Source organism: Capra hircus, chromosome 9, assembly GCF_001704415.2.
Source record: "Capra hircus breed San Clemente chromosome 9, ASM170441v1, whole genome shotgun sequence".
In the NCBI taxonomy this organism is placed as follows: domain Eukaryota; kingdom Metazoa; phylum Chordata; class Mammalia; order Artiodactyla; family Bovidae; genus Capra; species Capra hircus.
Window position 1 is genome coordinate 63,654,042 of NC_030816.1, and position 17,629 is coordinate 63,671,670.

General features: G+C 38.2%; 1 protein-coding gene across 1 annotated transcript; it reads left to right on the forward strand.

Annotated features, from left to right (window-relative positions):
* On the forward strand, positions 300–16,970 carry CCDC28A (coiled-coil domain containing 28A). Its single transcript, XM_013966542.2, has 8 exons — positions 300–345; positions 1,118–1,245; positions 1,408–1,632; positions 5,740–5,939; positions 9,391–9,554; positions 10,362–10,516; positions 11,548–11,570; positions 16,408–16,970. The coding sequence occupies exons 1-8, from the start codon at positions 300–302 to the stop codon at positions 16,460–16,462; spliced, it is 996 nt and encodes a 331-aa protein (XP_013821996.2). The 3' UTR covers positions 16,463–16,970.

Genomic DNA, 17,629 nt, shown 5'->3' on the forward strand with positions numbered 1-17,629 from the left:
TTTGAAAGAATACCTTCTTGCGCCCTTATGTTATATCTGGGGTTGCAAATACAAATGCCACAGGGCTTAGATGGGTACTAAATGCATGGGTCTTAGAGAAAAATAGAGATCATCTGAACTTATCTAAAAGAGTAAGCTGCTCTTGACTACTACTGTTGCCAGGCTACAGTGCAGATCTCCTGTGGTCAGATCTTCCTATTTATTACTGGGATGACAAATAGATGGGTTGACATAGCTCAAAATTAAACCCGTTTATAAGCTCTGCTCATACAGATAAGACAATTCAAAGATGAGCTGAGATGTTGAGAACAGATATTGAGAAGATCACACTCTACAGCATTGCTCGTAACAGCAAAAAATGGGAAACAACAAAATCACCCATCATTATGGGAATCCTCAAATAATTTGGAGCAAGCCTATTTGATAGAATACAGTACAATTAAGACAAATGAAGTCTAGCCATCTATATTCATGTAAAAAGATCTCAAAAACATACAATTGGGTGACAAGTCAAGTTGTAGATCAATATACAAAATATAATAGTATTCATGTAAAACTAGAAACCAGGATAACTGCGTTTGTCTTTGCTTTGCGTATCTGGCATGGATATGATGCCAGATACAGTTTCACCACTAGCAATGATGGAGAAGTACGTGCTGCTTTCTCGTCTCTTCAGTCTAACAGTTTACGAATCTAAAATCTCCCCATCCCCGCGCCCCCACCTCGCCCCGCCGCCACGGAGAAGGCTATCCAGACCAGGGAATGAAACACGGATTCGCCCCTCACTTAGGAGAGTTCGATCTCTCTAGTTCTCAATTCCTTCTCCAGAGGCAGTATGTGTAGAGACGAACAGCCTTGGCGAAAGAGAGACTTGGATTTATCAGCCTTTTTCAGTGTCATATTCTTAATTTCAAAACGCAGATTCTAACACCTACCTTATAGACTTTAGTGAGGTTTACAGTTAACGTGTCAAATGACTAACAGTAGCTATTTATAGTAGCAGTAATAGAATTTCATTTAAGGGCTCAGCATCAGGGTCGCTAAACAGAATCACGGTTTTTCACGCTGCCTTCCAACCAAAACTGATTTACTTTGCTTTATCCTGGTGATGTTTCAGAAACAATCCAGAACAGTTGCTATGGCGACACTCTGGTTCCGCCTCCAAGCTCGTTCGAACAGCTTGCTGGGAATTGTAGTGCGTGGGAGAGTACACTCACAGAGGGGGCGGGGCAGCTTCCGGAAAAGGTATATTTCCGGTTCTTGCCCTCACACCTACCCTCCTTATCCTCCCCGCTTCTGGGCCATTGAGCCCAAAATAAAAGCCCATCTATGTGTCTTCCTTTCCATGCTTGTCGAACTTACAGTTGAAGACAGGATAAGGGAAGCAATGTGATGCCAGGGCCGTAGAAGGGAGCCGCACAGGTGGTACAGGAAGAGGCGGGGCGCCCTCCTAGGGCACGGAGGCTCTGCCTCCTACATCACTTCCGTAAACAAAGAGCACTGTGGAGGCGCAAGGTCCGGGATGTGACCCCGGCTCGAGCTGCAGCGGTAGCATCGGCGGCTGCGGCGGTGGCTTCAGAGGCCCCGGGGTCTTTGCAGGGTGAAGAGAACCACGATCCCCTTTCTTCTCAGGTATGAAGTGGAAACAAAGGCACCTCCCCAGTGTCCCTTGTACGCCCCTCCTATCACTCTCTCTGGCCACTACTGGATTCTGGGCGGTGAAGGGTCTCCGTGACGGCTGATTGGGGAAGGGAAATGAGGTGAAATCTAAAAGGACTCTTAGTGGTCTTTCTTGGAGGCTGTGAGTTCCTGGCTCTCGAAAGACTACGAGCTGTGTTCTGTGAAGGCCTTTTCTGAAAGGTTCCATGCTGCTTGGTATACAGGAGGAATTTCGGTGCTCCTGTAGTAGTGATGTTACTTCCCAACACGGGTAATTTTCGAGCCGTTCCCCCTCAGAACATCTTAGTTTAGACCACTCTTGGTTTATTTGTGTTGCTTTACTTCCTAGTTTTCTTTCTTTTTTTTTTTTTCTTGTGTCACCAACTGTGTATAAGCGTCGTTAAATTCGAAAACCAGTTTGTTTATGTGTAGCATAAATGCATAAGATCCTTGCCTCTAAGAACTGATATCCCATCTACTGTGTTGTTATTTTTTAATTGTTATAATTTAATTTGTGTTGCATGCCAAACCAACCCCAGAAGGTCTATTCTGTTACTGAAAATGCTTCTTAAAGGAAAAACTGTTAACCAAGATTTAAGCAGTTTGTTCTCTGCGCTTACAGACTGGGCAATACAGCCTTTACTTTACAGCCTTTGGTTCTTTGGCAGTTTAGCTCCAGTTATGATTGTCTAGAGTCAGCCGAATAAACTTAGTTCAGTGGTTTAATAACAGTGCTAGTAGCACACACACAAAAAAGTTGTTTTTATTAAAATTCTCAAGTAATTACTTTAGGAGTGACATCAGTGTATTTGAGTCTTTTTGAATGGTTATTGTTGTTTAGTCGCTAAATGGTCAGAAGACTCTTTTGGGACCCCATAGACCATAGCCCACCAGGCTCCTCTCTCCATGGGATTTTCCAGGCAAGAATACTGGAGTGGGTTGCCATTTCCTTCTCCATTGAATGGTCATAGAATGATTAAAGTCAGCACAGCATAGTCAAGACCTAATGCTGCTAAGGCTTTTTGCCATCTGATGAGACAAGTAATCATATAAATTTCTCATCTTATGATACATGAAACAGTATTATTAGGAAGAGTTGAATTTGTTGCTAAGTCACTTCAGTCGTGTCCGACTCTGTGTGACCCCATAGACGGCAGCCCACCAGGCTCCCCCGTCCCTGGGATTCTCCAGGCAAGAACACTGGAGTGGGTTGCCATTTCCTTCTCAAATGCATGAAAGTGAAAGTGAAAATGAAATCGCTCAGTCATGTCTGACTTTTAGTGACCCCATGGACTGTAGCTCACCAGGCTTCTCCACCCATGGGATTTTCCAGGCAAGAGTACTAGAGTGGGGTGCCATTTATGCATAAGTAAAAAGGAAATGTAGAAGGATGTTTTTAGATAGGTGGCTGAAAAGAAAATAAAGCTGGTTAATACATAAAGTTAAGGGATAGTACTGGATAAATTCCCTTGTGGCTCAGCTGGTAAAGAATCCGCCTGCAGTGTGAGAGACCTGGGTTCAGTTACTGGATTGGGAAGATCCCCTGGAGAAGGGAAGGGAAAGGCTACCCACTCTACAATTCTGGCCTAGAGAATTACATGGGTCCATGGGGTCACAAAGAGTTGGACAGGACTGAGCAACTTTCATTTTCATATATATTCTCTCTGGAAAAACCAACTGTAACTTCATAGTGTAACTTTTTAAATGAACATTCTTTGGCATTGCCTTTCTTTGGGATTACCTTTTTTGGAATTACGTGAACCATGAACTTTCAGATGTTCAAGCTAGATTTAGAAAAGGCAGAGGAACCAAAGATCAAATTGCCAGCATCCGTTGGATCATTGAAAAAGCAAGAGAGTTCCAGAAAAACATCTACTTCTGCTTTATTGACTATGCCAAAGCTTTTAACTATGTGGATCACAACAAACTGTGGAAAATTCTTAAAGAGATGGGAATATCAGACAACCCGACCTGCCTCCTGAGAAATCTGTATGCAGGTCAGGAAGCAACAGTTAGAACTTGACATGGAACAACAGACTGGTTCCAAATTGGGAAAGGAGTACGTCAAGGCTGTATATTGTCACCCTGATTATTTAACTTATATGCAGAGTACATCATGTGAAATGCCAGGCTGGATGAAGCACAAGTTGGAATCAAGATTGCCGGGAGAAATATCGGTAACCTCATATATGCAGATGACAGCACACTTATGGCAGAAAGCAAAGAAAAACTGAAGAGCCTCTTGATGAAAGTGAAAGAGGAGAGTGCAAAAGTTGGCTTAAAACTCAACATTCAAAAAACTAAGATCATGGTGTCCAGTCCCATCACTTCATGGCAAGTAGATTGTGAAACAATGAAAACAGTGAGAGACTGCAGCCATAAAATAAAAGACACTTGCTTCTTGGAAGAAAAGCTATGATCAACCTGCTCCTGCTGCTGATAAGTTGCTTCAGTCATGTCCGACTGTGTGTGATCCCATAGACGGCAGCCCACCAGGCTCCCCCGTCCCTGGGATTCTCCAGGCAAGAACACTGGAGTGGGTTGCCATTTCCTTCTCCAATGAATGAAAGTGAAAAGTGAAAGTGAAGTCGCTCAGTAGTGTCTTACACTTAGTGACCCCATGGACTGCAGCCTACCAGGCTCCTCCATCCATGGGATTTTCCAGGCAAGAGTACTGGAGTAGGGTGCCATTGCCTTCTCCGATGATCAACCTAGACAGCATATTAAAAAGCAGAGACATTACTTTGCCAACAAAGGTCCTCTAGTCAAATTGACCTATGGTTCTTCCAATAGTCATGAATGGATGTGAGAGTTGGACTATAAAGAAAGCTGAGTGCCAAAGAATTGATGCTTTTGAACTGTGGTGTTGGAGAAGACCCTCGAGAGTCCCTTGGACTGCAAGAAGATCAAACCAATCAATCCTAAAGGAAATCATTCCTGAATATTTATTGGAAGAACTGATGCTGAAGCTGGAACTCCAATACCTTGGCCACCTGATGTGAAGGACTGACTCATTTGAAAAGACCCTGATGCTGGGAAGGATTGAAGGCAGGAGGAGAAGGGAAAGACAGAGGATGAGATGGTTGGATGGCGTCACTGACTCGATATACATGAATTTGAGCAAGCTCTGGGAGTTGGTGATGGACAGGGAAGCCTGGCATTCTGCAGTCCATGGGGTCACAAAGAGTTGGATGCAACTGAGCAACTGAACTTTTTTTATATTGGCAAAACTAAATGTATGTAATAAAATTTCATGTTTCCTTGGAAGTAGAGAAAGTAAATTCAAAATAGTCATGAAACAAGTTTAACTTTACAGAACAGTTTTTGTCAAGGAACTAGAATCAGTATTATCTCTTGGGAGAAACTGAATTTCTATGTGGTAGTTGAAATAAGGTTTCTGGTTGCTAGTTAAAATGCAGGTACCTATGTCAGCTGCGAGGGATTGGGGGCAGGAGGAGAAGGGGATGACAGAGGATGAGATGGCTGGATGGCATCACTGACTCGATGGACATGACTTTGAGTGAACTCCAGGAGTTGGTGATGGACAGGGAGCCCTGTCGTGCTGCGATTTATGGGGTTGCAAAGAGTCGGACACGACTGAGCGACTGAACTGAACTGAACTGATGTCAGTTATACATCTGTTTAAATCTAGTTCTTTTTTCAAAGAATACATTTTAGAAGGAAAACTTAAAGACCACCTAAGGCTTGAGTCAGGCTGAATGATTTGGTGTTCAGGTGTCACACCGTTTCTATAACGATATAGGTTTTTGAGGGCAAGGACTTTGTGTTGCTCAGTACTGTCTCACCAGTGCCCAACATAGTGTCTGACATGTGGAAGAGAGTAAATATTTATGGGATGAACTAGTAAAATGATGAACAAAATTTCTTGTCTAACAGGTAGTTTTGGTTAGGGCTTCTGTGTATTTAGTACAGTAAATTAAGCTCAAGGATCCTTGTTCTAACTTTCTTTAATGACCTCTGAAGTTCTTGATCATCTTTCAGCCCATAAAGTGGGTCTTTGAACCCCTTTCATTTTGGCATCTTATAGCATATATGTATAAATCTGCTGTATTTTCTTAGGTCATAACAAGCTGGCCTGGGTGCAGTAAGGAGCTTAAAACAATGGAGGAGCGCAAAGTGAAGAGGAGAAGTCCTAAGTCTTTTAGTGCCCACTCTACTCAGGTTGTTAATACCAAAAAAAATGCCATTCCAGTTAGTAAAAGCACGGGGTTTTCAAATACTGCATCCCAGTCAACTTCACAGCGACCAAAGTTAAAAAGGTGAATTCTTCTCTTTTACATTATTATAGCAAAATGCTATTAAAGTAAATACTAAATCCACTCAGTCTTATAACATTCTTTTTTATCTTGGTTTGACTTTTGAGGCACATACTATATGTGATTTAGAAAAAATTTTATGAAGGTTACAGTGTACAGAGATTAAAAAATGCAGAATGAATGATTGGCTTTAAGGCTCTTTGTCTCATATTAAAATATACAGAGCAAGAGAACTTGTAGACAAAGTTGATGAGCTAGCCAGAAATGGAAAAGAGGTATGTGGTGGTTGTTTTTTACACTGAATATTTGTGCTTTAGTTTTTTTTTTTTTAATAATGAATTCATTGTTTTAATAGAAATGATTTGTATTTATTGTAAATATTTAAACACAGGAAAAATTAAAAGAACAGAAGAACACTAAAATTCCACCACCTGGAAGTAATCACTATTAACATTTGGTGAACATCATTTGTCTTAAAACTTGAAAGGAAGCGGGGGACAAGTTTGAATGTGTTATTTATTACTGCTGCATATATGTATTTTATAGTGTTAGATATTTGGAAAGCAAGATAATATCTTTAGAGAAAAAGCACTTCATAACCTCCATCCTTTAGGTAGTTATGATTAAATAAACTTCCAGCTGCAAGTTCATCATAAGAGTCAGTTGAGGAAGTAACGCTGTGACGCTTTGTAGCCGCTAGATTTACACAAAAGAAGAGGGCTGTCTTAGTGATGATCTCACTCTTTTTGAGGAAGCCAAAAAGACATAACCAGAGACACTTGGAAAAGAACATTCCAATAAGTACTAAATGAAAAACAACAGGAGTTACAAGGACTTCTGGAAAGGAGTTTTCCTCCTGGAGGAGTTTAATTTAGAGTCAGATTTTGAATATGGTTATGGTTGGTGGAAAAAGAGGGCCAAGAGATTTGCAAGGAGATCACTCCTTTTTCCAGATTTTTGCATCAGTTTATTTGTAGCTCATTGTTATTTTCTACCTGGTACTTTTATTCCTATATGCCATTCTAGAATGTAGGCTTCCTGATGCCTGGGGCTTATGTGCCAGACAGTATTTAGAGTAGGACTTGGCACAAAGTGTAATTTCAGTGGGTACTTTTTAATTGAATTATTTTAAAATAAAGTGAAACAGCATGACATGATCAAAAAACTTGAAGTAGGAAGGGACAGATTGAGATTTTCTTTTTTGAGAGGGTTGTTAAATGATGAACTGATGCAAAACAGTTACTTGGATAAAGCTTCCAGTTTGAAAAAAAACAATTTGCTACACCAAGACCTTATATTCTGTAGTAGTTTATCTTAGATTATAATATGAGTATGAATCTCCTGGGGATCATTTTAAAATGTAGTTTCTGAATCAGTTAGTCTGAGATGAGGCTTCAGATAAACATTTCTAGTAAGCTCACATGTAATAGGGATGGTACAGGTCTTAGACAGCACTAGAGTAGCAATCTAATATCATATACATATAAAATTACAAATCTTGCTTTGTGAAGAACTGTTACTGACCTACTGTCAACAGCCCATGTGTTCTAAATTGATTTCAAGAGAATTAGTTTTGTCTTGCCACCTTCCCCCCACACCCACAGTCCACCCTATTCATCTGACCCAAACTGTAGTGAGTACAGTTGTGGGGAAGATGTCTTCACACAACATTATGCAGAAAGTAATTGAGTACTCAGTATATGTGTGCTTCAGGATCTGTAGTATGTGTTGGGGTTATAAAAGTAACCCCTGTTCCCAGTTAGTCTTTCATTCACAGACCGCCTTTAGGAAGTTTCCTCTGCTGTCCCTAGGCTGGATGAACTGTTTTTTCTCTTTGTTCCCATATCTCAATGTGTGTAGCACCATCACTCAAGTGTTTGGGAGCCTGGGATATGATGCTGCTGCTGCTGCTTCTAAGTCGCTTCAGTCGTGTCTGACCCTGTGCGACCCCAGAGACGGCAGCCCACCAGGCTCCCCCGTCCCTGGGATTCTCCAGGCAAGAACACTGGAGTGGGTTGCCATTTCCTTCTCCAGTGTGTGAAAGTGAAAAGTGAAAGTGAAGTTGCTCAGTCGTGTCCAACTCTTAGCGACTCCATGGACTGCAGCGTACTAGTCTCCTCCATCCATGGGATTTTCCAGGCAAGAGTACTGGAGTGGGGTGCCATTACCTTCTCTGTGGGATATGCTAGGCATGTATAATAATAATCAATGTCTACTAAGGGCCTACTAATGTCTGAAAGGGCCTTCCTGAGGAAATCACATTTAAAGGATGTGTGGGAAGTAGCCTGGCAAAGATGGCAGTGGGGCGGGGGGTGGGGGTGGGGGAACGATGCTAATGTAGGCAAAGGATTAGCTGAAAGTAGATGAGAGAATGGATTTCTAGGAAGCAGAAGAGATTCAGAATGTCTGGAGCATTGACAGAACAAGAGGATTCCTGAAGGTTATTGGGCTACTAAAGGGTTTGAATTAAGTCAATTATATGATCTGATTTTACTTTTTAAAAATTGACTTGACTGCTCTGTGGGCAAGGAAGGGGGACTCAGACAATACACAGAGGCAGGGAGACCAGTTGGGAAGCTGTTGGACTTGTTCAAATAAATAACAGTAGCAGTGGAGAAGGAGAGAACCAGAAAGCTTATAGAGAGCTTTATGGATATAATCAACAGGACTTCCTGCCTGCACATGGGAACCATAGGAAGCTGGAGGAGTCAAGGATGATAACAGACTTTAGCACTCCATCACATCATGATTGTGAATTTATGTCTGTCTTTCTCCTTAGACTGGGCATGCTTCAGTACAGTAACTGAAGTCCTGTGCATGTTCATGTACTCAGTATCTGGCACCAAGTCAGCTACAGAGTAGGGGCCTCATAACCACTTACTGGACAACCCATGGTTCGGGGAACAACTGGGATAAGGTTTAGATGAGAAAGCAGAATGTTTCCTGAGAAATGAAATATGAAACATAGGCTAGTAAGAAGACTTACTAATTCTCTTTTCAGTTATTTATTTGCATATCTAAAGAATTAGCATACTGGAGGAAAAGAACGTCCCCTGGAGGAGGAAATGGCAACCCACTCCAGTATTCTTGCCTGGAGAATTCCAGGGACAGAAGAGCCTGGCAGGTTACAGTCCATGGGTCACAAAGAGTCAGACACGGCTAGCAGCGGAGCACGACTAGCAGCAGAGCACGAAGATCTATACTCAAACTTTTTATATACCTTAATAGCTCTAGTTTACATTTGTTTGAGATTTTCACAGCCTGTTCTTCTGATTTCTGCCGTGAAATGACTGCTTTTACTTAGTATTGTTGTTATCCTTATGTCTTGTTTTTATGGAAAATTCCATTTAACTCACTAATTTTGCTGAATCTAGAACAACCTGAAAAAAATGGAATGATCTCTTTTTAAAGATAATCACATGCAGTTGATTTTTTCATTGCCTCCTTTTAACAGAGTGTCGAAGGAAAAGGCCAGACCTCCTGGTGGAGAAGGCAGAGGCGCCCAGGCAGCCCCAATCCAGCACTCCTTCCTTACCGACGTCTCCGACGTCCAGGAAATGGAGAGGGGCCTGCTCAGCCTGTTAAACGACTTCCATTCTGGCAAACTCCAAGCATTCGGTGATCCACAGTGTTTCTGTCCACTCTTTTCCTTCTCAAGATATTTGCATCATATTTTCTGCATGTATTTGTCATTCTTTTTTTTAAAGTGTCAGGTTTTTTTATTAGAAAAGTCCGGAGGCATAAAATGCAGTCATTTTAGATTTCATTTGTCATGGGATATAATTTACCTTTTAAAGTTTCAGGAGAAAAGATTTTTTTAACAAGGGTTGATTAGTTGAAATGTTAAAGTAGGATTGCTGTTGATGGATTAAGTCTCTTGAAAGTATAACGAACAACAGGGACATTCTTTGTCAATTAAAATATTTTAGATTTAGTGTTTTCAATTTGGAAAGACTCGATTATTTTTCTTTGAAGCCTAAACTTGTTTCTTGCTCACGAGTCCTGATTTTCAAGAATTTCATGGCTGAAGTTCTTATAAGACTCTTAATTCCACTCAGATTATTGTAAAATTCTGGGTTACTTAATTCTAATGGCTTTTGTCAACTAGGACATGAATAGATGGTGATAACACCTCCTACATATGATATTACTATTAAAAAAATTTTTTTTAGCTAAAAGCATTCTTATATTTAAAAAATTTTTTTCTATATAATTTTTTAATGTCTGATCATGTTTTAGATTGTTATTGTTTTCTTGATCAGGGATTTGATTTATAATTTTACACAGAAAATATGTAGTCATTACAACGTGATTTACAAAAAGAAAGAAAACTGATTTATTTTATGTACCTAGACTTTAGAAGTTTTTCCTCAAGACAGTTTAACCTATCCTAATCTTTATTAATGTTCTGGAATGTTCCCCCAGGAAATGAGTGTTCCATTGAACAGATGGAACATGTTCGAGGAATGCAGGAGAAATTAGCTCGCTTGAACTTGGAGCTCTATGGGGAGTTAGAGGAACTTCCAGAGGATAAGAGAAAAGCAGCCAGTGACTCTAATCTGGAGAGGCTTCTGTCTGATGTGAGTACCATCCTCTTTTTTTTTAATTCTTTTTTTAGTCAAAATTTGTATTGAGATAAAATTCACCATTTTAATCATTTTAAAGTATAAATTCAGTGATTTTTAGTATACTCACAAAGTTGTACAGGTATCACCACATCTAATTTCAGAACATTTTCATTACTCCAGAAAGGAAGCCTATACCTCAGCAGCCACCAATTAATCTTCTGTCTCTATAGATTTGCCTACTCTGCACATTTCGTATAAATGGAAGTCATAAAATACGTGACTATATATGTCTGGATTCTTTCACTTAGTGTAACATATACTGTTTTTTAAAAAAATTTATTCAAAGGAAATTATATTTACATCTAGGCATATTTTCTGAGATGCTGGCAAATCTAAAAGTAAAAATATTTGCTTCTGTACATATATAAAGGATCTTAAGATATAAAAGTATCTCAAAAGATCCTGGCATGATTAATATATTTTGCATTAATTACTCAGGTGGTAGTTCCATATACATTTGGTGTTTATTGTAATTTAGTGCAGGGTCTCCATAGAACTGTATAACTAGGCAATTTAATGTTTTTGTAACTCAGATTTTTCTCTCTGTAAAATAGGGATGATTAATTCTACTTTCTACTAAAAGCGTATCATGTGAAATCTTTTTGTAATCCATAAAGTTTTTAAAGATTTTTATCATTAAAATGGCAACTTTTTTCTTTTAAAACCTATCAGAGATGATTATAGTTAAGAATAGTTTAAAAAAAAAAGAATGGTTTTAAGAATACTTATAAAGCTGCTTTTTTTATCATAAGGTTTTAACTCTTTTCTCATATTCTTGTTTCATAAATACTAAAGCCACTTTATTATTATTTTAAGTGACTTTCTCAGTCTAAAAAGTTTTGGAACGTTCTTTAATATTTTGCTTTTTTATTTAAAGAAAGTTTAAATGAGAAATAATTTCTTTAATATCTGATTAACAATTATCTACTTATGATATTTATGTTATAAAAATAAAAATTAAATTTGTTGCTTTGTGTTTACAGCTAGAAGAATTGAATTCTTCCATGTATCCTTTGCTTAGTATCAGCAGTGAAAAGTTTATAGATTGTAATTTTTGGTGAATAGTACTAATGAAGTGAAGAAGCCTACTATTATTTACTGGGGCCATCTCTTTTTCCTTTTGGTTTCTAAATGGAATTTCCTAATTGTTTTGTATGCTTAAAAATTTTTTTTCTATCATTTGTGCTTTGCTTTGTATTGTTTTTGGAATTTTAAAACAAAATTTTAAATATTTTAATCAAAAGAATTAAGAATTAGCCTAGTTGCCATATACATTATTTTGAGTCTTAGATTCTGAAGGTAAATGGGAGTGGGATAGTGGACATAATAGACTACACTAAATTTAATGTTAACGCATTAAAAAAGGTGTAGTATGGGGTTAACTTAAAGGAAATCACCCAGGCACATGTAAAATATTCATGTTTTGACATTCCAATTTAGAGCATTTATTTCAAGAACTTTTTAAAATGTATTTTTAAATATAGTGATAGGCACAATATGAAGTATGTAAGAATAAAAAAAAATGATCTTGTCTATATAGAATAATTTTAGAAGTAAGGCATCTCTTTAAACCAAATAATGAGATACTGGTAAGGATACTGGTTATAGAGTCAAGAGATTTGATTTTCAAAATTTGATTCCATATTTTGCTAATGTAAATTTTGGTAGATTGTTTAACATCTTAGAGTGTCCTCTGTAATTTGAGATAATTGCTACATGTAATGATGTGTATATGAAAATTTCCAAACTATATGTTATAGACTATGTATTTTAAAAATATTTTGCTATTATTGCCATAAAATATACTATTTCTAGCTGCTAAATTGTATAATAACAACAATGAAGAAATAGGAAGATAGATATATATATAAATCCAGTAGTAGTAACTAGTATCTAACCTTTATTGAATACCTATTATTCACCAAGTATTATATGAGCATTTTACATGCATTATCTCATTTGGTCCTCCCCATGAAAGTAGGTAGTTCTACCCTTCATTTTACAGATGAAGAAAACACACTTTTAAGAAGCCACATAAACTGCAGGGAGATATGCATATGAGATATCATTGTCAAGAAAGACTTTAATACAGGGATAAGATATGAGTTAATTAGGAGGCATTTCTCAGGGGATAGTTCCTAATTCTTTTTTTATATTCTTTTTATAAAAATATATATATTTTTTAATTTGGCTGCACTGGGTCTTAGTTGCAACATGTGAGATCTAGTTTCCTAACCAGGGATTGAACCCAAGTCCCTGCATTAGAAGTGTGGAGTTTTAGGCGCTGGACCACAAGGGAAGTCCCTTTTATATTTGTTTTAAGCTTCATATTCTATGCTTTATATTTTTTCTTATATGCTTATGACACATAATTCCTATCCTCTTATCTGATTTTTTGTTAAATATTTAGACTTATTTGTCTCACCACCTTCCTCAGTTCAACCCCCACATTAAACAAGGCATGGTGGTAGAGTACAAGAATGTGGGCTTTGGATTGCTTGGTTTCAAATGTTGGTAAGCAGCTGTAACCTTGAGCAAAGCCTGGCAACCTTAGTTTCCTCATCATTAATGTTCTCTCTGTAATCATACTTTCCCCTCCTAATTTTGCTCTCTATAATCAGTTATTGGTTTTGTTCAGTCACTAAGTCATGTCAGACTCTTTGCGATCCCATGGACTGCAGCATACCAGGCTTCTCTGTCCTTCACTATCTCTCAGAGTTTGCTCAAACTCATGTCCATTGAGTCAGTGATGCAGTCCAACATTCTTATCCTCTGTTGTCCCCTTCTCCTCCTGTCTTCAATCTTTCCCAGCATCAGGGTCTTTTTAATGAGTTGGCTCTTCACATCAGGTAGCCAAAGTATTGGAGCTTCAGTTTCAGCATCAGTCCTTGCAATTAATATTCAGGATTGATTTCCTTTAGGATTAACTGGTTCGATCTCCTTGCTGTCCAAGGAACTCTCAAGAGTCTTCTCCAGTACCATAATTGAAAAGCATGAATTCTTCAGTGCTCATCCTTCCTTATGGTCCAACTCTCACATCTGTACACGGCTACTAGGAAAACCATAGCTTGGACTATACGGACCTTGGTAGGCAAAATGATGGTTCTGCTTTTTAATATACTGTCTAAGGTTTGTCATAGCTTTCCTTCCAAGGAACAAGTGTCTTTTAATTTCATGGCTGCAGTCAGTGTCCTCAGTGATTTTGCAGCCCAAGAAGGTAAAATCTATCACTCTTTCTACTTTTTTCCCCATCTATTTTCCATGAAGTGAAGGGACCAGATGCCATGATCTTAGTTTTTTGGATGTTGAGTTTAAAGCCACCTTTTTCACTCTCCTTTTTCACCCTCATCAAGAGGCTCTTTAGTTCCTCTTTGCTTTCTGCCATTGGAGTGGTATCATCTCCATATCTGAGGTTGTCGATATTTCTCCCAGAAGTCTTGATTGCAGCTTGTGATTCACGCAGCCTGGTATTTCACATGATGTACTCTGCATATAAGTTAAATAAGCAGATCATCTTGGACATCTGAGTGCCTTCCTGAGTACATACACTTGGACATTTGGGTAACCCTGAGTCCAACTCATGAATGACAAAACCAAAGAGAGACAGACAACTACAGATAAAGACTCCAAACCAGTGGGTCTCATTGGCAGAATGCATACTACTTCCACCTTAAAGTGACTGGTCACCCCTTAGGCCCAACTGAATGGGGGAGGCAGAAGTTGGTTAGTCTTAAGTATGGGTCACCCATTAGAGATGGTTCTCAAAGTGAAGTGTGAAATGATGCTTCATTGTTATGACTTTTAGGAGCACCAGAATGAGGTACATTCAACTATTTTGAGGCATTAAATAGGGGAAGGTGGGTGCAATGCAGTGTTCTTTTTATCCTTTATATTATGTTCCAGTTGTTAAGCTGAACTTAGGACACACTTGAAAAAAAAGTATTGGGATTTGAATATCACATAGAGAAACTGGTTTCTAATCTACAGGGTATTGGGCTTTGGAAGAGAGAGGAGAGGGAAGAAAATAATTTTTATATATTTCTTTCCCCCATATATATTATGAAAAAAATAATTAAAATATCTTCCCAAAGATTTTAGGTAATTGAAATATATCCCTGGATATCTTTGAGCATTGTTTTCTGGAATCTACGTACAGAAGAAAGAGCAGTTTATTATCTGCTGAGCAGTAGATAGGATTGAGTAATTTTTATTAGTTATTTAGAGAGCCTAAGAAAAGGCTACAGTCCCTGACAGAACAAGTAGAAAAGTCTCTGCCTGCTAAGAATGATGATAAGTGGTCAAACAGCCCTGTCATCAGTGCCCCTATTTTTTTAATGTTCAAGAGTATTTCAAAATCCTTTCTATTACTATAGCAGATATTGCTAATCAGTCATGGCACTGTCTGCCATTTAACTGGACAGGGACATGAAATTACTTGCTCTCTCTTAATTACAGTTAGTTGTCAGGCATTATCAGTTCTATTTTATATTCTTTCATTCTCTACCCTCATCACCTGATTCTATAATATTTCAAATTTCTGTTCTCTGGAAACTCTAGAGTTGCACTGTTCAATATGACAAACACTAGCCAGGTTATCTACTGAGCACATGAATTGTGTCCAATATGGATTGAAATATGCTATAAGTATAATGTGCACACCTAATTTCAAAGATTTAGACCAAAAAGAAGAATGTAAAGTATCTTAATGTTTTTATAAAGATTACTTGTGAAATGATAATTTTCTAATTATTAGTATAAATAAGTATATTTTAAAAACTATATCTGTTGCTTTCATTATATTTCTGTTGGACAGTACTGCTGTAGACTTTAGACATTGCCACTAAATAGTTATTCTTCCTAAAACATCACTTTTATCTTGCCATTCCTGTTTCTTACCAAGTTCTTCACTGTGTCAGACTTTTTAAAGGCTCTCAATAATTTGATCACAACATATTCATCCTGTTATGTTTTTCATTATTTTTCATTCCCATCAAGTTGGGTCTCTGGATGCTCAAATTTATGCTCACCTTAATGCCTTTGTTCAGGTTGTACTTTCTACCTAGAGTTACTCTGGCCTACCCTTTCTCCTTATCAAATAACACTCAAGCTGACCACATTCATAAAGCATTTTGTTTGTACCTCAGACTAGCATTCTGCCTTGTTTCATCTTATATGTGTTAAATTTCAACCTTCCAACCGAACGAGAATATCTTTGACAGCAGAGTTGCTAGCATTTAGTTGTCCACAGGATATCTAGATCATTGTTTGAACTGGGTCTTGAAAATCAGGTGGTAAGTGAAAGGTGAAAGAGGAAAATAAAAGGCAGTGATTAGAAGGATAGGGAATAAACTTTGCAGGAATTCTATCCTATTTCCAATCTTCTTGAAGAATAGTCATAGGATTATAGGAAAGGTTTTAGAACTATGATGATTTTCTTCTATTTTATTCTTTTGGACTTTCAGAAAGAAATTATCTTCCCAAGGATCATAAAGTGGTGTTATCTTCTCAAGTGAATTTTGTTAATGCAGTAAGTTTTCATATTTTCATATTTATCATGAAGATGATTCTTGCTGCATTAAAGTCATTTTGTACTCTGTTAGAACCAGGAACACAGTCTTGAATCAGTGACTTTAAGTCTTCAAATTCTAGACATAGTAAAATACTTCGCTACTTTTAAAGACCGTCTTACCACATCCAAGTTTCTCAATGACAGCATAGGCACTTTCTCTTTAAACATATTTCTTTTTCTAATACTTCTGTCTCTTAGCTCTTGAATGTAATTTCCAGAAATGTAAAAAAAGTACTCATTAGAGAATGAAAATGTTCTTAACTGATGAATTCAGACAAAAACTCCATTTGGCAGATGCACAAGATGTTCCAAATACTTCCACCAGCTAAAATGAAATTCGGTTGCTTTCTTGTGGTTTGAAGAAAAGCAGCACTCTTTTCCAGCTGAATCCAGTAGCAGAATAATCTTCCACAATAAGGAATTAAAGTAATTAAAGTGCAAATACAGTGATTGCTTTCACATGCTGCTTTTAGCAAACTTGACTTGCCATAATTCACCTAACTGGAGGTCTAGGCCTTGTTGAAGGCGTAATCAGGAAATGTGATACAGAGCTTTTGCTGCTATGCTTAATATTGTTGCCTTATGGGTTTATACTTGAAATGCACTGTGCTAAATGTTGTTGATGGGGCTGAAGGATTTATCCTTCCTGAGCTCATCAAACTTATTCCACTGTTGATAAGTTGATGATGCACAGGCTTTTTGTGGCAGCCCAGCTTCAGTTTACATTAGACAATCAGTACACACACCTGGTGTGTTTTCCAGTGGCCAGTGACAACAAAATGTTGAATGAATATTTGTGAAATTTGCTATTTTTAATAAAGTGTTTTAAATTAAAAACAGTCTCTCTGTTTTAGATAAACTTACAGTCTTCAGTCTGGGAATATAAGGGCTGGCTCAATCCTCAAAGGGTAAACTGTATTTAGAAAATTGAGGTTCTGTACCTTTCTTGCAAACCTTGCACCTTGTGCACATTTAAATATTGATATAATGAAAAAGAGCCTGGGCTTTGATCTTACTTAGACCTTGGTTTGAATCTCCATTCTGCCCCTTAGCTTTAGGTTCATGTGTGTTTACTCAGTTTCTGTTTTTTGTTTTTAATCTAGAAAAATGTGGTTAATAACCAGCTTGTAATGGTTGTAATGCAGAGAAGGCAATGGCACCCCACTCCAGTACTCTTGCCTGGAAAATCCCATGGATGGAGGAGCTTGGTAGCTGCAGTCCATGGGGTCGCTCAGAGTCAGACATGACTGAGCGACTTCACTTTCACTTTTCACTTTCACGCATTGGAGAAGGAAATGGCAACCCACTCCAGTGTTCTTGCCTGGAGAATCCCAGGGACGGGGGAGCCTGGTGGGCTGCCGTCTATGGGGTCATACACAGTCGGACACGACTGAAGTGACTTAGCAGTAGCAGCAGCACCAATGGTTGTAATGAGGAAGTAAAACATGTATATTTAAGATCCTTAGCACGATAGTTGACACCAGTAATGTTCAGCG

Coding starts and splice junctions, on each gene's coding strand:
- CCDC28A (XM_013966542.2), top strand. CDS start 300: ATGTTGAGAACAGATATTGAGAAGATCACACTCTACAGCATTGCTC. Junction 1,246..1,407: donor CGGGGCAGCTTCCGGAAAAG/GTATATTTCCGG, acceptor CCAGGGCCGTAG/AAGGGAGCCGCACAGGTGGT. Junction 5,940..9,390: donor CAGCGACCAAAGTTAAAAAG/GTGAATTCTTCT, acceptor TCCTTTTAACAG/AGTGTCGAAGGAAAAGGCCA.